General features: G+C 54.9%; 12 protein-coding genes across 12 annotated transcripts; 3 read left to right on the forward strand and 9 right to left on the reverse strand.

Moving 5' to 3' along the window:
- Window positions 1–222: 222 nt before the first annotated feature.
- On the reverse strand, window positions 223–2,872 carry ATEG_10346 (phenylacrylic acid decarboxylase; the record flags this gene model as incomplete). The annotated part of the gene is made up of 7 exons (XM_001218693.1): window positions 223–959; window positions 1,186–1,212; window positions 1,259–1,335; window positions 1,388–2,020; window positions 2,215–2,362; window positions 2,495–2,748; window positions 2,799–2,872. The coding sequence occupies 7 exons, from the start codon at window positions 2,870–2,872 to the stop codon at window positions 223–225; spliced, it is 1,950 nt and encodes a 649-aa protein (XP_001218694.1).
- Window positions 2,873–3,624: 752 nt separating this feature from the next.
- On the reverse strand, window positions 3,625–5,174 carry ATEG_10347 (UbiD family decarboxylase; the record flags this gene model as incomplete). The annotated part of the gene is made up of 2 exons (XM_001218694.1): window positions 3,625–4,161; window positions 4,212–5,174. The coding sequence occupies 2 exons, from the start codon at window positions 5,172–5,174 to the stop codon at window positions 3,625–3,627; spliced, it is 1,500 nt and encodes a 499-aa protein (XP_001218695.1).
- A 349-nt stretch (window positions 5,175–5,523) lies between these two features.
- On the reverse strand, window positions 5,524–6,995 carry ATEG_10348 (BTB/POZ domain-containing protein; the record flags this gene model as incomplete). The annotated part of the gene is made up of 4 exons (XM_001218695.1): window positions 5,524–6,087; window positions 6,189–6,527; window positions 6,773–6,792; window positions 6,956–6,995. 4 exons carry the CDS (start codon window positions 6,993–6,995, stop codon window positions 5,524–5,526), a joined length of 963 nt encoding a protein of 320 aa, XP_001218696.1.
- A 383-nt stretch (window positions 6,996–7,378) lies between these two features.
- Window positions 7,379–8,440, forward strand: ATEG_10349 (BTB/POZ domain-containing protein; the record flags this gene model as incomplete). The annotated part of the gene is made up of 3 exons (XM_001218696.1): window positions 7,379–7,467; window positions 7,524–7,602; window positions 7,733–8,440. 3 exons carry the CDS (start codon window positions 7,379–7,381, stop codon window positions 8,438–8,440), a joined length of 876 nt encoding a protein of 291 aa, XP_001218697.1.
- A 623-nt stretch (window positions 8,441–9,063) lies between these two features.
- ATEG_10350 (putative MFS peptide transporter) lies at window positions 9,064–11,170 on the reverse strand (the record flags this gene model as incomplete). The annotated part of the gene is made up of 6 exons (XM_001218697.1): window positions 9,064–9,752; window positions 9,800–9,954; window positions 10,004–10,372; window positions 10,418–10,640; window positions 10,689–10,808; window positions 10,861–11,170. The coding sequence occupies 6 exons, from the start codon at window positions 11,168–11,170 to the stop codon at window positions 9,064–9,066; spliced, it is 1,866 nt and encodes a 621-aa protein (XP_001218698.1).
- A 1,066-nt stretch (window positions 11,171–12,236) lies between these two features.
- Window positions 12,237–13,069, reverse strand: ATEG_10351 (flavin reductase family protein; the record flags this gene model as incomplete). The annotated part of the gene is made up of 2 exons (XM_001218698.1): window positions 12,237–12,797; window positions 12,923–13,069. The coding sequence occupies 2 exons, from the start codon at window positions 13,067–13,069 to the stop codon at window positions 12,237–12,239; spliced, it is 708 nt and encodes a 235-aa protein (XP_001218699.1).
- Window positions 13,070–13,729: 660 nt separating this feature from the next.
- Window positions 13,730–15,187, reverse strand: ATEG_10352 (flavin-containing monooxygenase; the record flags this gene model as incomplete). Its single annotated transcript, XM_001218699.1, has 1 exon — window positions 13,730–15,187. One exon carries the CDS (start codon window positions 15,185–15,187, stop codon window positions 13,730–13,732), a length of 1,458 nt encoding a protein of 485 aa, XP_001218700.1.
- A 435-nt stretch (window positions 15,188–15,622) lies between these two features.
- On the forward strand, window positions 15,623–16,752 carry ATEG_10353 (lipase/thioesterase family protein; the record flags this gene model as incomplete). Its single annotated transcript, XM_001218700.1, has 2 exons — window positions 15,623–15,968; window positions 16,031–16,752. 2 exons carry the CDS (start codon window positions 15,623–15,625, stop codon window positions 16,750–16,752), a joined length of 1,068 nt encoding a protein of 355 aa, XP_001218701.1.
- A 161-nt stretch (window positions 16,753–16,913) lies between these two features.
- Window positions 16,914–18,035, reverse strand: ATEG_10354 (SDR family oxidoreductase; the record flags this gene model as incomplete). The annotated part of the gene is made up of 3 exons (XM_001218701.1): window positions 16,914–17,184; window positions 17,242–17,635; window positions 17,702–18,035. The coding sequence occupies 3 exons, from the start codon at window positions 18,033–18,035 to the stop codon at window positions 16,914–16,916; spliced, it is 999 nt and encodes a 332-aa protein (XP_001218702.1).
- An 801-nt stretch (window positions 18,036–18,836) lies between these two features.
- Window positions 18,837–19,992, forward strand: ATEG_10355 (uncharacterized protein; the record flags this gene model as incomplete). Its single annotated transcript, XM_001218702.1, has 2 exons — window positions 18,837–19,031; window positions 19,090–19,992. 2 exons carry the CDS (start codon window positions 18,837–18,839, stop codon window positions 19,990–19,992), a joined length of 1,098 nt encoding a protein of 365 aa, XP_001218703.1.
- A 662-nt stretch (window positions 19,993–20,654) lies between these two features.
- ATEG_10356 (CobW domain protein) lies at window positions 20,655–22,541 on the reverse strand (the record flags this gene model as incomplete). The annotated part of the gene is made up of 3 exons (XM_001218703.1): window positions 20,655–21,468; window positions 21,517–22,302; window positions 22,357–22,541. The coding sequence occupies 3 exons, from the start codon at window positions 22,539–22,541 to the stop codon at window positions 20,655–20,657; spliced, it is 1,785 nt and encodes a 594-aa protein (XP_001218704.1).
- Window positions 22,542–23,200: 659 nt separating this feature from the next.
- pgxB (putative extracellular exo-polygalacturonase) lies at window positions 23,201–24,697 on the reverse strand (the record flags this gene model as incomplete). The annotated part of the gene is made up of 5 exons (XM_001218704.1): window positions 23,201–23,584; window positions 23,634–23,879; window positions 23,924–24,097; window positions 24,148–24,315; window positions 24,362–24,697. 5 exons carry the CDS (start codon window positions 24,695–24,697, stop codon window positions 23,201–23,203), a joined length of 1,308 nt encoding a protein of 435 aa, XP_001218705.1.
- Window positions 24,698–24,901: the final 204 nt, after the last annotated feature.

Genomic DNA, 24,901 nt, shown 5'->3' on the forward strand with positions numbered 1-24,901 from the left:
GCCATTGCCAGCAAGTTGTAAGCCCACCTCCTATGTCTTAGATATCTTCCTGGGGACAGGGGAAGAAGTAGCTACTGCTGGTGACATGCACAGGGGTAGAGGTAGGGTGACATTCTGCTGCAAAGTCCATGCATCACTTATGCTTGGCGAGCACGTCGAATATTATTTCTCTCGTAATGTCGGAGGCATTATGTGATCGTTCGCCAATCACGTCGCCGTGCCTTATTTCTCCCATCCATTCCATCGGTCGAAGTCCTCTGTGTCCAGTCCGAACAGGTCCAGCATCCGGCCGACGCTTTGGTCAACCAGGTCGTCGACCCCGGCCGCCTTGATGTAGAAGGCTGGCACCGGTGGGAAGATGATCGCGCCTGCGCGCGTGACTTCGAGCATGTTGCGCAGATGGATCTCGCTTAACGGTGTTTCCCGCGCCACAAGGACTAGTCGCCTCCGTTCCTTCAGCATTACGTCCGCTGTCCGTGAGATCAAGTCGTCGCAAAACCCCGAGTGGATAGCCGCCAGTGTCTTCATGCTGCACGGTACCACGATCATTCCATCTGCTCGGAAGGAGCCGCTTGATATCGGGGCCGCCATGTCGTTGATGTTGTGGACGTGGTCTGCTAGTGCTTTGACGTTCGAAGGGTGGTAATCTGTCTCGTATTTGATGGTGGCTTCGGCCCATTTACTCATAACGAGATGCGTTTCAATGTTCAGGCGGCGGAGCGCTAGAAGCACTTTGATTCCCAGGATGGCTCCGGTAGCCCCTGTCATAGCAACGACGATGCGACGGCGGCGTGTTTGTGTGGAAGTGACTGGTCGATCATGATCTGCAGCCACGACGCTCGAAGGAGTCGATGTCCGACCAGATGTTGGTGTAGTAACAGTGGGAAAGATAGATTCAAGCATTGCGGCGGTCGTAGTGTACGTTTCAGAATGGCGGCTAGAGTTGTTCGGTAGTGATGCTAGATGGGCTGCTGTTAGACTGGAGGTGTAGTAGTATCGCCTGGATATTTAAAGGAAAAGTGGCAATACATTCCTACCCATAGATGCCGTCTTTGCCCACGTTTATGTTCTTCTTGCTCCACGTGGAGGACCGTTGGCTTTCAGCATCCGAGCCCCGATCCCGAGCTCCGAGCAGCCGTTGAGCATCGGGTATCGGGGGGTTCGGCAGATATCATAGGAATCCACTTTCTTGCGAAAAATCGAACAGCGGGACTACATACGTCAGTGTCTTGTTTCTATGGGCGTGGAGAGACCGTACCATTCATGATGGAGTCGAGATAAGACACCGGCGATGCACCGACTTGGTCCACAGCCTCAGGGAAGCCCGGAGGCAGGCTATACTTGTCAGCATACACGGCAGAGACCAGCCTACATGGTAGATACGCACTCGAACGCAGGCAGCGGTATCTCGGAAGGAGTAGGATTCTCTTCAAAAACCCCGACTTCCCTTTCCTGATCTAGCGTATACCGGACGGTATTTCGCAATGTGATCAACGCCCGGATATGTCGTTTTGATAACCACGGCCCGTATTCCGGTGCCGAGTCTCCCGGCTGTCCCACCGAACTAACGGCTGAGAACAGTTCAATCACCCTTTGCTGAAGGTCTCGTGACTCGGGATCATTTCGTGTTTCCTCCCAGGTGGACAGAAGCAAAGTCGAGGTGAGTGCGGTATGCACCATAGACCAGGTGCGCAGAGGAATAACACTCAGCGCTTGAAAGTCCAAAAAGGCCCTGGAGGCATCTATCATGCTAGTCTTGGCTCTTTCCCTCAGGATGCCGTACGACAAATCTTGTGTTTGGGGCTGTTTCAGTGCTGGGCGCGTCAGAACTCCAATGAGCAGGGAAAGATGCATCTTCAGTGCCAGGTGTTCCAGGTGCTCATGCATAGATTTACAATTAGCACGAGACGTGAGATGCGGCAGGGCACGTTGGTAGACCTCATCCACATGATTCAACATGTTGACGTAGAATGCCGTTTCCTGGGCGTCACGATCGGCTGTGGTCACGTCGATTCCCAGCCTACATAAGCAGTGCATGACCTCCATAAAGGACAGGCCTTGTTTAGTATATACAGTATCCTCCAGAGACCAGCCTTTGACAGAGACAATAGGGGGGCGGTCGTAGCAAAGGGACAGCAGACAGTCTTGCGCGACTATAGTAAACCTAATATTTTTAGTACTACGTACCATTAAGGATTCATGGCCAGTGCATACCACAATGCTTTCGCCTTGGACTGAATATACAGTGGCAGATATGCAATGCTTCTCTCTGTATGTAACCCCATTGTCTGTGCGAGACGAACAGTGGTGCCCAGTTGAGCCCATGCAGCATCAGATTGACCATGATTCTGAAGCGTATTGCCTAAGATCAGCAACGTCTGGATGATGTCTAATGATGGGCGGAACAAGAAGTTGGCCAAGCGGAGAGCCTTGAATGACCTGAGTGCTGCAGTCGTGAGTGATGTTGCATGATCGACCGTATCAGTGTACCTACCGAGGTCGTGGCTTATGTTTGATCGTTGTGGAAGATCCAGATCGGAGAAGTGGGCACCAGCAGAGAGTGTGGCAAGCAGTAAGCTAATGTGCGCAATGGACTGATCGGTCGCCCATTTTTCCGACCTGGAGTGCGCCTCAAACACGCCAGCCGCGTAGGCATTGAGGTATGTACATAGGTCCAGTTCGAATCGATCTATATCCACCAGGATTGGGTTGAAGGGGTACGCCAATTGACGGTAGAATTGGAAGAACCTGGAACCATTTAGAAGAAAAGCAGACCCCAGACACGATAGAATTCTCACCTCAGAACCTCTGTACGTTGTGGTACAATCTGTACCAGCTCCTTCCATCTATCGTCCGCAGTTCCCGCATCCATGAACGGGTAGGTGTTGAACGTGTTCTGCAACCCCAGAACAGACCTCACTTCCTGTTCCATAGACCCGCTGCCATGGGCACGATGACGGAGGAATGACACGATCGAGTTATCACCAGAATATATGTACGAGCTTCCCGGGCTCTCTGACAGTGGTTGGCTTGGCTGGGAAGATGAATCAGGCTCCCGTCGGTCAGCTGTAGATTCCCTGTTGGGATTAGAGCGAGTAGCTGGCTGTCCCGATCTATAATGAGGCCTTCGCCGAGGTCCCGATTGTTCAATATCGTAAACACAGATTTGCGGGTGATCTCGGCGACGACAGGTCCTGCATGGTTGATTCCCATCACATTTGACTTTGCGCTCGCGGCATGGATAGCATGCTTTCGCTTCTCGCTGCTTACGTCGTGATTGAAGGACGCGATCAATTTCTTGTTTGTCGAGATTGGCTGCCATTATGAATTGACTCAATGGACATGAATGTCTATGAAGTCGAGGTACCTGGAAAAGGAGAATGTCTGGACGCGCATCCATCTCGGGCCCCGGCACGCTCGGAATGTGATGAGTCAGCATTTCAGTTCTTGTTACTATAAGCTGAGCTTGAGAAGTGGTCTAGAGATGCGGGTGGTACTGAATGTATCCAACTGTACAAAATAAAGTCTTTGGAGAGGAATGTCTTGTGTAGCTAAGAATCTAATGTGGTGCAATTTGGAGTTTACACGAGTGACATTGACACCTAGACGGTATCTCACACACCTCTACACTGTACTGAATCCCATCGCAGTCCAATTTTCTTCCACCTTCCGCTGCACATCTTCCGGGAAGGAGTTCTTGAAATCGGCCGCCTCCCAATCCTTCCCAGTAGTATACTCCTTGGGCATCAGGGCATCCGAAACCACTTTACCACCGGTCGTCGGCGACCCGTTTCCACGCGACATGAAGGGGATCAATGGAAACCCGGGCACATCTTCGTAGAACGTCTCATCCGTACCGGGCCGGCAACGAGTAGAGAATGCCCACATCACATCTTTGCTATCATATACATCGATATCGTCGCCCACCAGGATCAATCTGTGGAAGCCCCAGCCGGGTTTCTGGCTGAAGACAATGTCACCTACTCTCTTGCGGAATTCCTGGGAGGTAGTTTTCATCTTCCGCAGTGCTGCTGTGTCGATGCGCAATGCAAGCCAGATGACCTGGGATTCGAAGGGGGAAAAGACGTCGGTGACGGGCAGACCGTGCTGCTGGCTGATCTTGCGGATCTCTGCTGCAGCCAAGGCTCCGACCATAGTTTGCTAGAGGAGTTAGTCCACTATTTCAGCTCCCTATCTGTGTATGCACTCACCGTCTCGTCCGTTAGCCGACCACACGCTGACATGGGCAGGATCGGGTTGTTCCGATAGGTGATGCGGTTCACCGTGTACTTGGCTCCGACGTGAACATCCCCAGGGAATACGTAGCCATGCATCTCACCGAATGGACCTTCGGGTCCAGTTTCAGTGATTGAGAGTGTCCCCTCGAAGACAATCTCCGACGTTGCAGGGACATACAGATCATTGGTGTCGCATTTGACGAGCTCCAAGGACGACCCAGTCATGGCTCCCACGTACCCGCCCTCGGAGACACCGTCAGGGATAGGCATGCTGGACGCCATGATGGCGGCAGGAGGGACACCAAAGGCCAGGGCCCATGGGACGTCGCGACCTTCCTTCTTCCACATCTGTTGGATCTGCCAGATATGTTGAGGCTTTACAGCCGGCCCGGTTAGATGGGTCTTGTCGAGCACCATCGCGCGTGCGATGGACCAGTTTGTCCACTTTCCATCAGGAGATCGGACCACATGCATGCCGTAGGTTTGGATGTATTTGCCCCCGTCCGACTGGTGGACCAAGGGAGCTGGGAGCTTGGTGAGGTCGATTTGGGACCCTTCCAGGTGGTTTTCCTTGCAGGGACCGGTCGGGACGATGGTCGGTTCAATTGGAGGTATGGTGCTAGCAGATAGCATTTTGTCCATGATATCGCGCATCGATGCCGTAGGAGGAAGCGCAAGGTGACGTGCCAGGCGGCCATATCGATCGGACGGAGACGTTCTCAAAGACCCTGGAGCACCCAAGATGCGAAAGAGCCCGTGTTGCATGCCAATGAGGTTGTTGAACAGAGGGGCCTTGTTGTTGGTCTCGCAGACTCTCCGCGTGATAGCGGCTGCCTCGAGATTGGGGTCGACTGGAGTGTCAATCTCCACGAGGTCGTTGTCCTGTTTGAGGGCATCGACAAAGTCGCGGAAGCAGAGGTCAGGCTTTGCAGACATGGTTGGGTTCGATGGAATAAGGCTGTTGGTTGTAATGTGAGGTTCTGGTTGATATGGCTACTGACTGCCACTGTCGATGGCTTTATAGACTCATCGGATAGATCGGAATGCCTTTGCATCATCAGCTTGCTGTCATTCTGGACTCCTGGAGAGCTTGGATGTATACTCGGGATCGGGATCGGAACTCGGCCGTCTCGGTACATCCACAAAGTTAACAAGTTCAGCAACAGAAAGTGGTCCCACATGTATCATAAAAACAGATATTCGAGCGTCTTTTAACCCTTTCGTCAGACACAGGAGCCGTAATGTGGCAAACACGAGAACATACAGGTAGAAACCAACCCTCCCATCAACTCTGGCCCGAGACCCTAGTCACATTTCCCAGGTAGTGGAAACACCAGTGAGCCAGTTCCTCTGCAAAGCCTGGGATACCTGCAATGGCGGGGAAGGGGAGGGCACGTGCTTTATTCTTGTAAACGGTCTTTGCATTCTCGACCAGCATCTGCAACATAGCAAACCGTAGTCCATCGTTCTTAGTACCGCCAGTTGACCTATAGACTTGCATTATGGTGGCAACGAGGGACCTCTTCTCGATCTTTGCAAGGAAGGTCTGACGAAACCGTTCTTTGGCTTTGTCCTTCAATCCCTGGATATGGAAATAGGTACCTTGCTCATACATGAGAACATGGAAGCAGGGTTCGAAGGACGTCACATCCACTTCCTGCTCCACAAGATTGGATGGGGCCGGGCTGGACGTGGTACCTTTTGCGTCTTCAGGTTTCGCGGGAGACTCCAGGGAAAGAGGAATGTAGTTGCTGAGGTCCGTTGTGTAATCTCCAGTGTACAGGTATTGCAAGGTTTTCTCGATTAGGATTGGGTCAGTGTCGCTAATCTCGATTCTGCCGGATGATTCCTGCATAAGGTTAGTCGAAGTGTTCCAAAGACGGTCAAAGCCTCTCCAAAGGCTAGAAGTCTGATGGCACTTCTGGGAGCAGGGTGGACGAAGCACTGTACCTTAAACTCCCCTTCGCAAGCGCGAGCAAAGTAGTCTGATTGGGGGCATACGACCACTCGATGGGCAGGGAAGACCTTGTCTCTGCAAACGATGGTGAGGTCGCTGAATCGGTTGTTCAAATGAAAGCTCCTGGGCGTAGATGACCTGTCAGTGAGAATGTTGGCTGAATGTGAATCGGACTGGGCATACTCTGTGATGCGGGCGAATTTCTCTGCTGGACTCTCAGGTAGAGGGTCGGTCGCCTTTCTCTTGGTCTGAGGTTTCGCGGCGTTGTCCATCTTATCAGTCACTGAGTGGACAGTGGAGACAAGGTATAGTGCAGGGTATTTCTGAATCGTCTGTGGGGAGAGTAGAAGGAGGTGTTGTAATGAGGAGTGGAGTAAGAGGAGTGAGAGGAGGATGGAGAAGTGAAGTGAGAGTCGAGGTGAGGATGAAGTAGAAACAGAAGAGAGATATCACGTGGGCTGTATCTGAAGAGAAACACAAGCCCTAAACAGAGGGTAGTTGGCATTGACAATGTATCAGCTGTCACCGGCAGATTCTGGTCACCAGGAAGAAGTCAGATATCAACGAAGAAACTCACACTTGTCCCAACATGACTATCTTATGATCATAGTACTGGTTCTTGACGATTTAGTGAGTAAACTTGATATCAGGTCGGATCCAGATTCCAGAAGACTATGCTAAGAGGTTATGACTTCAAGTCTTGTCTCTTGGTAAATTCCTTCTGCTTGGTAAAATGATCACTTTTTAGAAAAGGAGGTACCTACTCCATGGACATGAAGCGGGTACAGGCTATCATCCATGGTATATCAACTATAAACAGGAAATTTCTGGAAATATACTGTTTTAACTAGCTCTTACTTTATAGATCTCTCACTACAAGAACAGGACTCGGATATAGAATAGTATGAAAGCCATTATAGTCTGGTAGACTATATTCTAACTTCGCATGGCTTGCGAGCGACTGGCGATTGTTCGCTATCAGAGTTGATAGTACTCTCGGTTCAACGACCTTACTGGCGGAGCACAAAGTACATACTCTGCATGATATGAATCTAACGTGTCACACAGAAAAAGGGCCTAAGGTTGTCTGAGGTACAAACACCTCACGTACGGCCCTCTCGTAGACTCGTCCTCCACCGCTCCCCATTCTCTTTGACGCAAGGCATTCGCATTCAGTCTTTCAATGGCTCAAACTCCCAAAAAAAGAACCAAGAGGAAGGCGGCGAAGTCACCTTCTAATTGCCCTGCAGCAAAGATAGGTCGCATCGCGAGGTGAATTCCCTTCAACTGGCCAGAATTTCCCTGACTAACACCGGTTGATCTTCCAGGGGCTTCCACCTTCAAGACAGATACAGCGATCTGACAATCGTATGCGGCGACAGAGAGTTCCCTGCTCATCGCCTTGTCGTATGTCCGCAGTCCGAGTACTTTGCTCGCGCTTGTGATGGAAAATTCAAGGTGGGTATTCCGAGATGTATCACGGTAGAGGAGCGGCACCGCTTGTATGGGCGAGCAGCCTGGCTAATCTCTTGCGAAGGAATCCTCTGGACGGATCGAGATCCACGACACTGATTCAGTTCTGGTCGAAAAAACACTCGAATTCCTCTACACGGGCGACTACACCCCAGACCTGACCAACTATGTCCCGTTCAGGTTGGCTAGCCCATCGCCTGGCAGGGAAAAGGACCAATCGCCGGAAGAGGAAGCATTCGAGCCCGAAGCGTCGGAAGTCGAGCTCGTAGAAACCGAGCCAGCCAACCACGATCCCGCAAACGACGACCCGGCCGAAGAGGACACACCCAATGATAAAGCCCCAGAAGCTGAAAAGGCAGAAGACCCAAAGGGTACAGACGATATGGCGCGATTCGAGCCCTGTTTTCACGTCCTCATGCACGAACAAGGGCATTACTTTCAGATCCAAGGCCTCCGCCGGAAAGCGCGGGACCATTTCCGCCGAAGCTTTCTGGCTGGAGAACCTGTACAGGAGCCACTTGTTGCAGTTATCTATCAGGCCTATCGGTCGCGCCCTGTTTGGGATACTCTGAAGGGCGTCATGTTTGCGACGATCATCAACAAAGCCGAGAGTGTGTACAAGTGTGAGCCGATCCCGTCCTCTATTTTCAGGGAGCTTCCCGACTTCGCGCAGGACTTGGCCGATGCGACGTTGGACTATCTTGCGCAAATCCCTGATAGGCCTTCGGTGTCATATGCAGGCGGAGGATCGGAGTGTTCCTACAGCAGCTGAACGGACAAACGCGTTCCAGGTTTCTCATTCAATCTTGCAGCTACTTCTAAATTGATTTCATGGAGCAGACAAGCCATGTAAATAGTCTTCTCAGTGAAAGAGACTTGATTTCTAAGAGCACCTTCTCTGCTCTATCTTTAGTTATGCCGTCGATGTTCAAAATCCACAAGTTTGTCAAGCTGATGGCCTGGAAGAGGCCATACGAAACCAATATTTAATCATGCAAGGGCTTCATATATCGGATCCCTGTTTGTTCACGCGCAATAATAGATCTTGGGTCTAGATTTATGCAGGGACTTCGCATATACCATGCATCATTCCGCTAAGCCGCTGTACAGCCAGTGAAACTAGGGATGCTTTGCCTCATGTGTGCATCTCTATCCTGCACTTGCAACATGCATTTGCCTATTCATTACTCCTGTTATTCAGGACTTGCATTTACAAGTACATCGAGGCCGGCCTCAACAGTCGACTGACTGCAGACCACTGGACAACTACTAGGTACAAGACATGCAGATATTACAACTCGTATTAGACCTCGAGTTACAGGAATTGAATGAACACACGGATTATCATATCTCGTCTCTCATACAAAATGAGTCATAGACGTAAATGGCCACACATCACCGCGCAGCAGTCTCCTCGTCCACCTTGGTCTCGCCGCCCATGTCGTAGCGACTCTCCGGCAGCTGGTTGAGTTCGTCCTCGCGGCCGTCGAGCTTGTAGTTGGTCAGCCAGAAGCCGGCACCGCCGACAAACGCAAGGATCGCCACCACTGCATAGTTCCACACAAGCAGGGGATCGTTGCTGAGACCGACGAGGGCCTGGCCGATGGCCGATGAGAAGGCGTTCATGAACAGGGCCACGGCCTGGACCAGCGAGCGCATGTTCTTGGGGGCCTTGGTGAAGGCGTACTCCAGGGAAGTGATCGAGGCGAAAATCTCGGAGATACCGCCCAGCACGTAGGTCAGGGCCTGCACCCAGACGGAGATGGGCGAGTGATAGCCGTACTCATCCAGACAGAAGTTGGCGTTCTTGCCGCAGCGGCCCTTCTTGTAGATGTAGTACTGCGTGACGGTGGCAGCGATCATCGACAGGCCGGCCACGAAGAATCCAGCGGCGATACGCTTGATGGGCGTGAACTTGAACCCGATGCGGCGGAAGAAGGGATAGACGATCCAGTCCATGATCGGGATGAAGATGATCAGCGACAGGGAGTTCAGGTTGTTGATGATGTCGTTGGGAACGCCACCCAGGTCCATGGTGGCTGCCTGCGAGGTAAGGTTGTTCAACATCTGGTTGTAGGCGAGCCCTATGTCTAATTAGCCTGTATCAGGGAGCGGGGGATGCTGGACACACAGTAAAGAGGATACCACAGGAAGACGGTGCAAGCCTTGAGTCCACGGGCCACTTCGTCGACCCACTCGTCGTCAAAGGTCATCCAGGCCGGTCTCTGCGCCCCCAGCGCCGAGGGCTTGACACTATCCCAGAAAGGCTTGGGGTTTTTGGTGAACCTGCATTGTCAGCGAACTTCTTTGGAAACCATGACGACCTCCAACTTACAGCCTGGCGGGGTTCAACGACCAGCGACCCTTCATGGCCAGCTTCCAGAGCCGGCCAGCCTGCAGATAGACGGAGCCAGTGGGGGGCACGAGGTAGTATTTGTTGCGGCAGAAGTACAGGACCGTGGGGCAGCACATGTACATGATGGTGGGGAGAAGGTAGGACAGCCAGAAGCCCACGTAGCGCTCGGCATAAACCATGCTGACCTGGCCCAGGATGGAACCAATGTTGATCATCATGTAGAAGTACAGGTAAATGCGGGAGATGGTCGCAACGGGATCCACAATGATGCGCTCTCCCGACGAGAGGGTCTTGATGTAAGGGCGCTCCTCGCGATACTGCTCGGCGATGAGGGGAGAGATGTTGGATCTAACTTGTTAGAACTCATCGGTGAGACAGCCTGGGGCAACTCACTTGAAACCACCGGTACCCACACCCATGATGACTAGACCGATAGAAAAGCACGCAATGGCACCCTGGGGATGAGCAATGACTTGAGGGATTGCAGAAATGATGAGGACGATATGGCCCAGCAGCGCCGCTCCAATGGAGAACATGATGGTGCGGTAACGACCCCAGTACTGATCGGCCATGAAGGCACCGGCCAAGGGCATGATGTAGGACCAGAAGGCGTTGACTGCGCAGTCAGCGTCTGAAGGAGCTCAAATGGGTGAAAAGAACCTACACAAGGTCAAACCGGTGGATGCCTGCTGGCCCATGCCGAGCGCACCGGGGACATCATGTCCGGGGGTGAGGGCGCCAGTGGTAGAGCCTTCTGGGAGAGGGCGCTGGATGAAGTTGACGACTATAACGAGATCAGCGGGATTCGCGATCATTGTACCGTATGAATGACGTACAAACCGCGGTGGTTCCATAGTAAGAGAAACGCTCGCACAGTTCGACAAACGCGACAGTGTATGCGGTCCAGGGAATTTCGTCCGCGACACGGCGCAGAGTGCTCATCTCCTCCAGAGTCGGCTGAACCTTGCCGAGCGCCTCGTGAGACGACTGCGCGACGACTTCCTTGGACGCACTGGCGGCCTGAATGCTGGGCGCGATGGAGATTTCCTTCTCGATGGCGAGGTCTTTCTTCTCCGAGTGCATGTCATGCTGTGCGACGGAGGATTTGGCCATCTCGACCACCTCCTGGGGGTCTGAGGGGTTCATGATGGGAAGGGTAGGAATTGGAGGGATGGGAGAGAGGAGAAGAGAGGGAGAAGGGTGGAGGGAGAAGAGAAGAGGAGAGGAGAGGAGGAGAAGAGAGGAAGTGAGGGAAAAGTCGCGTGATAGACGAGGGCAATAAATACTTCACTCTGACTTGCACCTTCGCTCATCGATTGCTCTTCTTCCCCCCCAATCACATTCCCATTATCCCATTAATTTATTTCATTCGCCCCTCCGATATCTGCGCCTGCTTCGCCTGTCTCTTGTCTAGTCTGGTCGACACTATCCTAGACTCCGTCTAAGCGACGGAGGTTTATCTGAATCGGTCCATCTCGTCCTGTTGGCACCGCTAGTAACCGGACTCCGATGGTTTGTCTGGCGCGCTGCTTGGCTTCAATTCGCAGGGAAAACTTGCTAATTGCTTGGGGTCCAGAAGCATCCATCCTTCTCTGTGCCTGGGCATTCATGGGTCGGCCATTTCCGACCAGACTTGCTCTATCAGTGGACCAACCACCACCCTCCCTGTGCAGGCAAGACCGATGAAAAAGAAGAGATAAGCCGAGCCCTCGAGCAAATGAAGAGGCCCAAACGGGAGGGTTAGACCAACTTGGCGATGGTCTCTCGCCCGGCGGATTGGTGGCGGATAGCGTTAGACCCTTGGCGGGGGACTTGGCTGGCACTTCGCGGTGCAACCCTCCCCCGTGGCACGCACTTCCGGAGGCTTTTGTCTGGTTCCCGCGAGGTTCGAGAAATCCATCCCGCATCCTCCTGATATCTTGGGCCTCTGATGGCGCTGGGATGACAGGGGGGGCGTACCCCGGACCGGGCACGAAGGATCGCGCCACTGAGACTCGATGTGACAGTATAATCAGACGATCTCCTTGGATAACCGAACGACGGCGTGGATGGCGCGAGCATTGAACGTGGGTTTCTTTGTTACTGTCTAAGAAGATTTCGATTCCACGGTGGGGATCTGAGACGTGTCGAGTCGCGGTCAGCCGTGGTCGTCGCACGGTGCTACCCCAGACGATCTAACGTGGTCTCAAATTATTCCGAGGTGACACGGCTCTTAATTCTGGCTCGATTCGGTAGTCTTTCCCCGCTCCTGGTTCTTCTTTGCATCCCCCTCCAGTCCATACAGCACGTCCGCCGACATGCCCGGGATCACCATGTCAAACGTTTCCCGAATCACCGCATACTCATAATACCCGCAGCGCGCAATTGGCAGCGTCTTGCGTATGTCTAGCTTCCCGTCGGTCAGCACCTCGTCCTTGATGTGCACCGCAACCACCCGCCCGATCACCACGTCCACCGACCCCATGGGCGGATTGCCGGGCAGCCGCACAGTCGAGTGGTAGCGACACTCGAACTTGACGGGCGACTCGGCCACCATGGGCACGTCCATGGTGGTGGCCAGCTCCTTAGTGACGCCGGCGTGCGCAAACTCGTCCACGCCGTAGGGGAACTGCTGCGCAGAGACGTTGACAGCCTTGCGCAGATCCCACGTCGCCAGGTTCCAGACAAACTGGCCGGTGGTCTCGGCGTTGATCACGGTGTCTTTGCGACCGCCCTCGACCGTCTGGTTCGACGAGAACATCACGTACGGCGGGTCGAAAGTTAGATTGTTGAACTGTGAATACGGAGCCAAGTTCGCTTGGCCGTGCTTGTTTTGAGTTGAAATCCACCCGATCGGTCGGGGGACGACACAGGCCTATGTTTTTAGACGGGTCACAACCTTGTGGATGGGATGGCTACCTTGAATGGATCATGGGGGAGGTTATGGTCAGTCACTCCCGGTTCGTAGTACATTGTGAGTTCTCGAATGATGATTGAATGGTTGAGTGTCGTCAGGACTAATTGAGTCAGTTCAGTTATATCTGCCTCCGCATTGCGGGGATCCATGTTGAATTGCCGATGTGGAGAACGATCCTCCCGACGAGCGAGTACCGAGTGCGTTCGCTGTTCTATAGTATAGACAGACCGAGGTCGACACTTACGGAGTATATGGGTGCTTATGGCATTGTACTGGGTTTTTGTGTAAGAAAGTGTCGATAAGCGTGACCAAGTACAGGGACGATGCTGATATGGATGATATATATAACCATTCCGATTGATGGCCATCCAGCAGAACAACCCATCATAATCATACAAGTGGACCCATTGCGTCCTCTGAAGATAGTCAGGATATTCTATCCCGTCGCGTCTCTCTATATCAAGAATCTCGTTCTAACTCAGGCGTCTCTCACCGATGTCGTCCTCCGACCGTGATGTCATAATCCTCGGTCTTATACCTAGACTCGCCGTCCAGATAGTGAGTGTCCTTTATAAGAGACTACTTTGAAACAGCAGCTACTCTTTACATCAATAGCAGATATATTCAGGAGGCTTCAATAATACATGTATTGTATAAACTCTCCTACTAGGACGTTTGGAGTTAAGCTGCAACATACTCTTCCAAAGAATACCCTACATACCTCACCTCACAAGAAAACAGAAATATGTGCATCATATTCTAAATCATAACTCCATATATCATAACCCAAATACAGGTAGGTATATACACTACTGCAGCTTCTTCGCGCCCATAAACTCCATATCCTCGTCAATGCGCCCCTTCTTCGCAAACCTGATATCATCCAAATAATTATCCCGTGGCAACCACGGGCCCTTATCCGCCGCCTTGGGCAGATGGCCCTCGGCCTTGGTGACATACGTCGAGTTGAGGTTCAGCAACCGCCGCGGCTGCAGGGACTGCGCCTGCGCCGGCGTCAGTCGTGGCACAGCGGCATACACCCCGCGCTGGTCGAGCTCGCGCAGCAACCGACAGATGAACTGCGCCGTCGCATCGGCGCCCAGCGTCCACGACGCGTTGGTGTACCCGATGACGAAGGCGGCGTTGGGCAGGTCCTGCAGCATGACGCCATGCCAGAGGAACTTCTCGTGGAGGTGCAGCGGCATGCCATCGACGGAGAGCGAGGTGCCGCCGGCGATCTGCAGACGCAGGCCTGTCGCCGTGACGATGATGTCGGCGTCGAGGACGTCGCCCGAGTCCAGCTCGATGCCGGACGCGGTGACGGAGCGGATGGTGTCGGTTTTGACGTCGGCGCGGCCGGAGTGCAGGCTCTTGAAGAAGTCGCCGTCGGGGCAGACGCACAGCCGCTGGTCCCAGGGATTGTAGCGGGGGCGGAAGTGCGGGTCGTAAGGGATGTGGCGGGGTAGCTGGCGCTTGACGGAGAGGCGGAGGATGAAGCGGGCGATGGCGGGGAAGGTCTGGCAGAAGAGGAAGAAGAAGCGCGAGGTGAGCAGCCAGGAGAGACGCTGCAGCTTGCGGTGGACGGCGGTAGGGAGGATGTAGCTGAGCAGGGTGCGGCGGCGGTTGGGGAGGGACAGGATGTAGGTGGGACTGCGCTGGAGCATGGTGACGTGGGCGGCGGACTCGGCCATCTTGGGGAGGAGGGTGATGGCGGTGGCGCCGGAGCCGATGATGACGACCTTCTTGTCGGTGTAGTCGAGGTCCTCGGGCCAGAACTGCGGGTGGATGATGGTGCCCTCGAACTGGTCGAGTCCGGGGATCTCCGCCTGCAGCGGCGTGTGGTAGTCGTAGTAGCCGGTGCCGAAGACGACGAAGCGCGCGGTCAGCGACTGGGTGGCGCCGGCGTGCTCGACGGTCAGCGACCAGGAGTGGTCGGCGGAGGTCCAGTCGGCGCCGATGACGCGGTGCTCAAAGAGGATGTTCTTCTTGATGCCGTACTTTTCGGCGGCGTTGTTGAGATACTTGACGATGGCGCCGCCGTCGGCGATGGGGTTCCCCTGGTCCCAGGGATGCCATTCAAAGCCAAAGGTGAAGAGATCCGAATCGGAGCGAATGCCCGGATAGCGAAAGAGATCCCAGGTGCCACCCAGGTTGTTGCGGGCTTCGACGATGGCATATCGCAGGTTGGGGAATTGCGACTGCAGCCGGTAGGCGGCGTTGATACCGGAGATGCCGGCGCCGACGATCAAGACATCGTAGTCGGACATGATAGAGACAGAGACGGAGAAGACGACAAGATGCTGGACAGATTAAGCAGCAGAGTAGAGTGATATGTTTTATATCTCGATGGTGATGGGTTCACATGCCTCGGAGGCGACGGCGTCGAGCATTCCCAACAGAGCAAGCGTCGCGAGAGTCGGGAATCTGGAGAGCTCAGCATGACGGGGAAGATGAACGCGTTAAAAGTTAGAAGCAGATAGCCGAGGTTGAGTCCGTGGGTCGGTGGCCATTAGTTCGTAGTGGAATATGGGGTTTTTAATCTGATCGTCGTCGGGAGGCGCAAATTGCCGTTTTGGGTAATGCTTGCGAAACACATGAATTCTATACTCCTACGAGTACAATCTCTCTACAATATACTCTATAATACACCCATCATGCCATGCCGGTGATTCATACACATTGACACACACACAGACATCCTCATGCTCAACACTGCCATCCCCCTCTCCCTGCGGGAGAAACTCGATTTCCTGCCCGCCCTGGTCTCCATCGCCCTCACTGTCGTGTGGGCCATGTTGTCCGGGCTCTGGCGCTCCAACCGATACCCCAAGTCGTGGTTGTTGCATGTGGGATATGCTGTGTTTCGCAAGGCGACCACGCGCATGACCATTGCGCAGATGCAGTACATCATGGCGCCGAGCAACAAGGTCTACGATCTGTATGTGCGCAAGGCCAAGAAGATAGCCGACACCGTGGACTTGGGGCACGGCGCACTGGGACACTGGATCGGGGATCGCAAGGCCGAAAACGTCCTCGTGTGGTATCACGGTAAGCGTCTATGCTCCTCCTTACCATCCACATCTCCAAAGACAATACTAACGAGGCAACAGGCGGCGGCTTCGCCCTCCCCGCAAACCTGGGCTACTTTGACTTCTTCACCCAGCTCATCGCGGACAGCGCGGCGGCGGGCAAATCCCTCGCCGTCTTCAGTCTGACCTACACGCTGGCGCCGCACGGCACGTACCCGACGCAACTGCGGCAGGCCGTCGCCGCGCTGCGCTACGTGCTCGAGCAGACCGGCCGGCCCGCGCACCGCGTGCTCCTGGGCGGCGACTCGGCCGGCGGCAACCTCGTCGGCGGCGTGCTCTCGCATCTGGCGCATCCGCATCCCGCCATCGACCCGGTGCCCGTGTCTGATCTGCTGGCCGGCGCCGTCATGATCGCCCCCTGGACCTCCATGGAGACCGAGTACGTCGGGCAGGAGATCGACTCGCGCGGTGATCTCATCACGCCGGCGGTGGCAGGGCCCTGGGCGCGCGCGTATCTGGGGACGGCTAAGCGCGACTACTATACGGACTTGTCGACTGCGCCGACGGACTGGTTCACGACGTTCCCTGTGAAACGCGTGCTGGTGACGGCGGGCGGGGCGGAGATCCTGCTGCCGCTGGTGCAGGACTTGGTTGCCAAGTTCCAGGAGGGATTTCCGGATGTGGAGCTGTGCGTGGGCGAGCGCGAGGGGCATGTGGCGCCGATCTATAACTTGTATATTGGGGATCGGACGGAGACGCAGCAGGGGAAGCGGGTGAAGAGCTGGCTGCGGGAGACGTTATAGTATTCGTTTATGAGATACTGCAGTATATTGGAAGATACCAGATCATGCTTGATACATGCTTATGTATATAAGATAAGATATAGATTTATAGTATACAATCAAACACTCATAATCATAACTATTCACAATGGTATAGTCTAGCATACAATACATGAAATCCTTCACTGCGCCTTCTGCCACTCGCGCAATCTCCGCAAATCCATCGACGCCACCTTGCGCACATGCTCCTGGATCCACGTCGGGAACGCGCGCAGCAGACTGGCGGCATGGTAGTACTCGGGCAGGATGACCTGGCCGCTGCTCTGCGTGAGGATCTGCTTGACCACGCCGGCCGACACCTTCTGCGGCGTCAACACGGGCTGCTTGAAGTGCTTGCCGGCGTCGGTCAACTGCTGGATCATGGGGGTGCGCACCCAGAGGGGGTGAATGACACTATCCGACATATTAGCCTATTCCCCTACAATGCAGCTCAATCTCCAAGACACATACCTGGTCCGCACCTTGGGCGCATTATACCACAACCGCAACTCCTGCGTCAGCGACTCGTGAAAAGCGAGCGCACCCGCCTTGGACGTGCAGTAGTCGGCCATCTCGCCCAGCGCGACAAAACTGGCCATGCTGGCGACCGTGATGACATGTCCGTGGTTGTTCTTGACCATGCTGGGCAGGAACTCGCGCACCATCCAGAAATGCGACATGATGTTGACCTCGAAGGTCTGGCGGATCTTGGCCTCGGGCTCTTCGAGGATCGTGCCGTCGTGGCCGACGCCCGCGTTGTTGACCAGCACCGTGGGGTCGCCGTGGTCGGCGCGGATCTGCGCGGCCACGGCGCGGATGTTGTCGGACGAGGTGATGTCGGCGCGGTAGAAGGCGACCTTTGCAGCTGCAGCGGAGTCGTTAGTTAGGGTGCTGTTCAGGCGTTACGAACGGGGTGTAGGGAGGGACGTACGCAAGGGGAAGCTCGGCTCATTAATGTCCAGAATCACAACGCGCACGCCGGCCTGTGCCAGATCCTCCATGATCTGCTTGCCGATGCCACTGCACCCGCCGGTGATCAGCACCAGCTCGCGCGCATTGTCCCAGGCGCCGGCGCCTTGCCAGGCGTTGGCGCTCCATCGCGACAGCGCGCGGTTGGTGTGGCGCGCGATGCCCAGGGCCAGCAGAGCCGTCAGGGCTTTCGGGACGAGCGGGTGCAGCACGGCGCTCTGGACATTGGGAGGGAGATGCGACAGGGCTGTTTGGAACCACTGGGTGCAGAGCTGCAAGGACTGTTCGAGCGACATGATGGGGGTGTACGGTAGTGGCGGGGTGGCGAGGGGATATCAGTAAAAGTCAAGGAAGGCGATACAAGAATAAAACGATGAAGCGACAACAAGATACTATATACTGGCAGCTTTATGCGACCGAGGCGCTTCACATGGTGTGCCTGCAATGACTTGAGGTGAAGCTTGAGCTCCATGGGAGGTTTGCGGAGGGGTGAGGAGAGTTAGGGCAGGATTACCCTTTTGGGCAAGGAGTGCGAAGCCGAGGTGGAGAGCCTTCAGACAGAGGACTCCGTACCGACTAACTGCTTACTCCGGCACACTGGCTCTGGGACATTCCATTCCATTCCTTCCATTCCTCCCCCTGGATCCATCGCGCTGCTTACTGCAACCGGTGGAGGATCGCCGTTGGCCAGTGACGCGGTCCATGGCTCCATCGTGGATTGTGGGTTCAGTGGGTTCACATGGAGGCACATGGCGATCAGCATCGTGACGTTCATTGGCAAGACTGCACATTGATCTCTGTCTTCTGATCGAGTTCATCTGGCTGCCTAGTCATAATACTCTGTACTACTATGTGTCATGCCATGGCCATGATAACATCGTGTCTTAATCCGCCACCGGCTAACCGAGGTCTACGTCGATCCGTGGAGCCTTAGTGCACAAGTTGGATTCATACGAGGTGGATATCATGGAATAATCATAATATACTAGTTAGTAATGCGTAGTACATAGTTAATATAATAAGAATAATTTAATTCATACTTATTCCCCATACCCCGGATCCCGCATTCTACGGTATCTACTCCATGTTCACCAACCATGGACTCCCTGCTGGCCGCTATACTGCTCTCCCTCCTCGAGGGCTTCTTCCTCCAGCGCACGTACTTGGGTGAATATACCTTTCGTACAGTCACGCTGGGTGCATTCGGCGTCAATCTACTCTTACTAGCTATCTGGAACCTCCTCATCTACCCGTATTTCATCACGCCTCTCCGCCATCTCCCTACTGTACCGGTACGTCCGTATCTATACACATCAATCCCATACATTCCAAATACTAACAAACGAACAGGGCAACCTCAATAATGCTCGCATCATCTTCGACGACCCCCGCGGTCGTACCCCCCTGCACTGGATGAAGACCATCCCCAACGACGGCCTCATCCACTTCCGCAACCTCCTCAATACCAGCTTCCTGCTCGCCACCAACCACAAGGCCCTCCTCGACATCATGAGCACCAACACCTACGACTTTGAGAAGCCGCCGCGCGCGCGCGAGTTCCTCGCCCGCATCATCGGCTACGGCCTGATCCTCTCCGAGGGCGCCGCGCACAAGCGCCAGCGCAAGGCGCTGCTGCCCTCGTTCAACTTCAAGAACATCCGCGCCATGTACGCGCTCATGTGGGAGAAGACCGGGCTGCTGATGGACGAGCTGGAGCGCGAGATCGCCCTGCATCCGATGGACGGCACGCGGCCGGAAGACCGCGAGGGCAAGGTCGAAATGAGCGTGTGGGCAAGCCGGCTCACGCTCGATGTCATCGGGCCCGTCGCCATGGGACGGGATTTCCGCTCGCTGCAGAACACCGAGAACAAGGTCGCCGACAGCTTCCTGGCGATCCTCGAGCCGACCAAGGAGAAGATGGCCTTCCTGGCGGTCAACTTTGTGCTGCCGCAGTGGCTGGCGCAGCGGCTGCCGTGGCGGCTCAACCGGGTCATTGAGAACGAGACGACTTTCCTGCGCAACCTCTGCAAGGACATCGTGCAGGAGAAGCGCGCCACCATCGCCTCCACCAAGGCCACGGCCGAGCAGCTCGAGGCCGACATCCTCGGCACGATGATGCTGGGCGGCGACTTTTCCGACGACGAGCTGGTCGATCAGATGTTGACTTTCCTCGCAGCTGGAGTATGTCCACCCTCCTTTACCCCCTTTGATCATCTGTATATGCTAATCAGTGCAGCACGAAACCACCGCTAGCGCCTTCACCTGGGCCTGCTACCTCCTCACACAGCACCCAGACATCCAAGACCGCCTGCGCGCCGAGATCCGCGCGCGCATCCCGTCCGGCAACCACCCCATCACCTGGTCGGACCTGGAGACCCTCCCGCTGCTCAACGGCGTGTGCCAGGAGGTGCTGCGGCTGTATCCGACGGTGCCGGTGACGCTGCGCGAGGCGATCCGCGATACGACAGTGGCCGGCACGCACATCCCCAAGGGCACGCGCATCATCCTGTGTCCGTACGCGATCAACCGCAGCCCGGAGTTCTGGGGCGCCGACGGCGAGGCGTTCCGGCCTGAGCGGTGGATCGACACGGACAAGAACGGGCAGCCCGTGGTGAATCATACGGGCGGGGCGTCGACAAATTTCGCGCAGATTACCTTCCTGCATGGCCAGCGGTCGTGTATTGGGAAGGATTTTGCCAGGGCGGAGCTGCGCTGTGCGCTGGCGGGCGTGGTGGGCCGGTTCCGGTTTGAGATGCAGGATCCCAAGCAGGAGATTCATATTGCCGGTGCGGTGACGACGAAGCCGGTTGAGGGGATGCATTTGCGCATGGCTAGGGTGGATGAATGGTAGTTTGGTTGGCATGATTGATGATAATGCTTTTGTAATGCTTTTATGACAGGTATATAGGTAGTAATCACTTTTGGGCCTTCTTTCGCGGATGCGTATGCGAATGGCTGTGGCTGTGTCCAGGGCCATGGTTATGGTTGTGTCCCAGATGCTCGCTGATGCGGTGCTTGCCCTTCGTCTCAGTCTCAGTCTGCATCTCGTCCTCGTCCTCGTCCGCATACTCGGGCGACACCCATCCCTCCCATCCGTCCTCCCAGATACCCATCATAGCCTCCTGCTTCTCCGTCTTGGACGCATTGCGCTCCATAAGCCCCTCCCACTCGGCCATCTCCTTGTCCGTAAGTAGACACTCATCCAGCAGCCCAGTGATAGCAGCCGGGTCGATACCCTCTCCAATAAACACAATCTCCTGGCGTCGATCGCCCCACCGCCCATCAAAGTCGTCTTCAATCGACTTGCGCACGTCGGCATCTTCCGGCCACGCCTCGTCCGGCACTTCAACAAACCACGGCCCACCGCAGCCAACCGTCAGCATGCCGCCGGCCTGGCTCCATTCGCCGAACTGGTAGGGGCGTGTTGCGAGCCAGAAGAAGCCTTTGGAGCGGAGGATGGGGCGGAGGGTGGGATTTGCGCGGCGGTTGGCGAGGATGGTGTCGGGGTCTTGTTGCGCAAAGTCGGACACTTCATCATCTTCTTCCCCGTCCGCATCCTCCATATCTTCGTCTTCGTCTTCGTCTTCGTCTTCATCGTCATCTTCATTTTCATCATCCTCTTCCTCAGCCCCATTCTGCAGAATGATAAACTTGTCATGCAGCAGCGCAAACAGCCGGCGCGGATGAAACGGCCGCCGCGCCCTGTACACAAAGTTGTTAATCCCATACCTACCCCACGTTAGCACCAACCTTGTCCACTTCAAAGAGTCAACATACTCAACAGTCTCCGGCACAGGCGCCAGTCGCTCCCCATTCCCCGTCTCCCGCTTGGTCATCTCATGCAGACTGCGCAGCCAGCCCGCGCCAGACGCCGCCTTGAGGAAATCAAACCGGCCCGTGTCAAGGATCTCCTTCACATCGACGCGGGAGTAGCTCGTCTCGAGCACCTTGGCGGCCGGATTGAGCAGCTGCAGGATGCTGCGAATGCGCGCGCGCACATCCTCGCGCACCGTCTCGATCTTGTTCACGATGATCACATCCGCGAACTCGATCTGGTCGACCATCAGGTCGGAGATGGTGCGCTCGTCTTCCGGAATGGTCTGGCTGCCGTACCTGTCCGAGAGGAACTCGGCGGTGTCGAAGTTGGAGAGCAAGTTGAAGGCGTCGATGACGGTTACGGTTGTGTCGAGGCGGGCCAGGGTGTGGAGGCCGCCGAGTTCCACACTACCAGCTGCAGTTAGCAAGGCGGGGAGAGCAGATAGGTTGGGAATGGGGAGGTACATCTGGTTGAGGATCTTCCGGTCATCGTCGCTGGCGACGTCGGCTTCGAGAAGGGCAGAGCTGAACTCGGCCGTGAACGTCTCGGCTACCTGCATCGGCTCGCTGATGCCCGTGCTCTCGATCACCACGTACTGCACGTCTTCCTGGTGGGTGAGGTGCGCCAGCTCGGAGAGGAGGTCGCCTCGCAGGGTGCAGCAGATGCAGCCGTTTTGCAGCTGGATGAGGGTTTCTTTTGTCTGGGAGACATGGTGGTGTTTTATGAGGGTTGCGTCGATGTTGAGGCTGTCACCAGTTGTCAGCATCTGTAACCAGACCCGAGGATCCAGGGAAGGCTACCTGCTCATGTCATTGACAATGACGGCGATGCGGAACCCATGATCAGACTGCAGGATGTGCTCGAGGAGAGTTGTCTTTCCGCTTCCTAAGAAACCCGAGAGAAGAGTCACCGGCAGCTGGCGAGGCTTTTTAGCCTGCGTGCTCACCGGGAAGGATATAGATTCAGGGCCTGAGTTGATGGTCATTTTGTGCGGACGAACGTGTCTGGGAGAAGAAGGTGAGTACCTTGAGTCCTTATATACTCCTCATGTTGTATACAACAGATACTCCTTTCCCCCAAGGTTGGCTACACGTATCCGGTACATTGATAATCGCGTGCTTGATTGGCCTGGTGCCTGGATGATCTCTGGACTCCAAGGTACTTTGAAGATGTCACCCGGGTACTCGAGAGGTAGCCAAGGTCCCCACGAGCGAATGGAAGATAATGTATTAGTAAACTTGAAGGGGTCTTCGATATCTCCGAGTCTATGAGACGAATGTGGATGAGATGAAGTGAAGCTATTCGTCATTCCCAAGATATTCCATCTACAGTACCACGTGATCATTCCGGATCAAGCAGGTGGGTATAGTGGAGACGTGCTACCCTATCACATTGAGGGATGGGGAACCGAGTGGGCCACAGCTTCCCCGGTCGCAGGATGACACCCAATAAGAGAAGCTACCAGACCAAATCAAGTTAGACCGAGCTGCCACTCCCTTTTTTGTCGCCGGTTCGAGTCCCAGTAGAGTCATATTTGTATATACAATATATATATTTATCTTTTTGCGATCAAAACAATATGCTGGCATTCACCCGCTCGCTTCACTAAGATTACACCTCGTACAGCCCATCCCATGACCGCTTCTAGCTGGTCGATGACTGACATTCAACTCCAATATCCCCCTGGATTCCCTCGCAGATAATCACAGGCGGACTCCCAGCCGGACTCGTCAGATCAATATCCGCCAGATGGATATCCGAGCACACAGCATTAGGCGAACACACCAGATCAGCCACCACCTTGCCCTCCTTGCCCGACGAAGTGCCGTAGACGTTTTCAAACGTGATGTTGGTGATGTTCACGCTGGACGGGTACTCGGCGCAGGTCGCGGTGTCGACGTTGAAGTAGCACTGGTCCAGAACCACCGGCTTGTCCGTATTCTCAATGCGGATGTTTTTGTACGTGATGTTGTTGATGCGACCGTAGCCGACATTTTCGCCCGCCCACGCCTTGAGACGGGCTCCATTCTGAGGACAAGGTTAGCAATGATCACTTCGAAGGAGTGAAGGCGATTACCTGTCCGTTGAGCAGGGTGACGTTCTCAATGTAGGCGTGCTCGATAATGTCCATCACCCCGGGGTACTGTCCGATGCTTCCCATGCTGACGCCGTGGGTGCCGTTGCACCACAGGTTCTGCACGAAGATATCGGTGGTGTTCGGCTTCGGGGAAAAGCAGTCGTCGCCCACGTTCACCCGCGTGTTGGTGACACTCAGACCTTTGACGTTGTACGAATCGAAGCCGTCCGTGTTTTTGGGAAGGGCCTATACCATCAGTCTTATTCTTCGGCGTTGGAGGGGAGGCTCACCGATGCGTTGGTGGAGAAGGCTTCGATATAAACGTTGTCAAACGAGACGTCGTTTGACCCCACGAAGAAGTTCGTCCAGCAAGGAGAGTTCAACTGTGTGATGCCCTCCACAGACACACGAGTCGCATTCTCGGTCACGAAGAGGATCGGCCGGTAGAAGGTGTTGTCCGGGTCCTAGTCGTATGAGCTGAAGTCAATACCAATGTGTCAGGCTCCGAACATACCAGGATCTCCTGTCCGGCGAACTCGTTGTACCACCGCTGTCCGTTACCATTCAGAACGCCCGATCCAAAGATCTTGATATCCTGGCCTCCCCATCTCCAGAATGAGATGGACTTTTGGAAGCTGTAGTAGAAGTTGTTCTTTTGCCAGTATGGCACGTCGTCGGTGAACTATATTCGTTAGTCATGAAACGCTACCACCACGACGACCTAGTACCTTCAGCTCCCCATCCAATTGCACCTCGATGTTGTTCAAAAAGCTCAGGTCGAGCTTCTTCCCAATGACGTACTTCTTGCCCTTCTGCAGGAGCAGCCGTCCGCCGTGGTTCGCCCGGGAGATACCCCAAAGGAAGTCCTTGGAGACATCATCGGTGTCATTGCGCGACGACCGAATGGTCACTGTGCGACGGTTCGGGTGCTTATGATGGTGCGCCCCGACATGTTGCAGCTCGAGAGTGTCCGTGGCTGGGATGACTCGCGCACCAGGAATGATGCTATCGACAGCGAAGGCGCTGACAGCGCTCGCAAAGAGAGCGGCAGTAAAAAACTTCATGGTGGATTCTTGACAATCTCAACCATGGCTTCAGACTTGGAATTGACCCCTTTTATGAATGTCGAATGCTCCGTGCATGATCCCCTTCAATGCGCCGTATTCATCCGCACCATGAGGATAGTTTCTCCGCCTGTCAGAGGGCTCAATTGCGACTGGGGTGCGATTGTCGACCCACCGCTCGGAATTGGGCCGTCTCAAGTAAAG

Source organism: Aspergillus terreus, genomic scaffold, assembly GCF_000149615.1.
Source record: "Aspergillus terreus NIH2624 scaffold_17 genomic scaffold, whole genome shotgun sequence".
In the NCBI taxonomy this organism is placed as follows: Eukaryota; Fungi; Ascomycota; class Eurotiomycetes; order Eurotiales; family Aspergillaceae; genus Aspergillus; species Aspergillus terreus.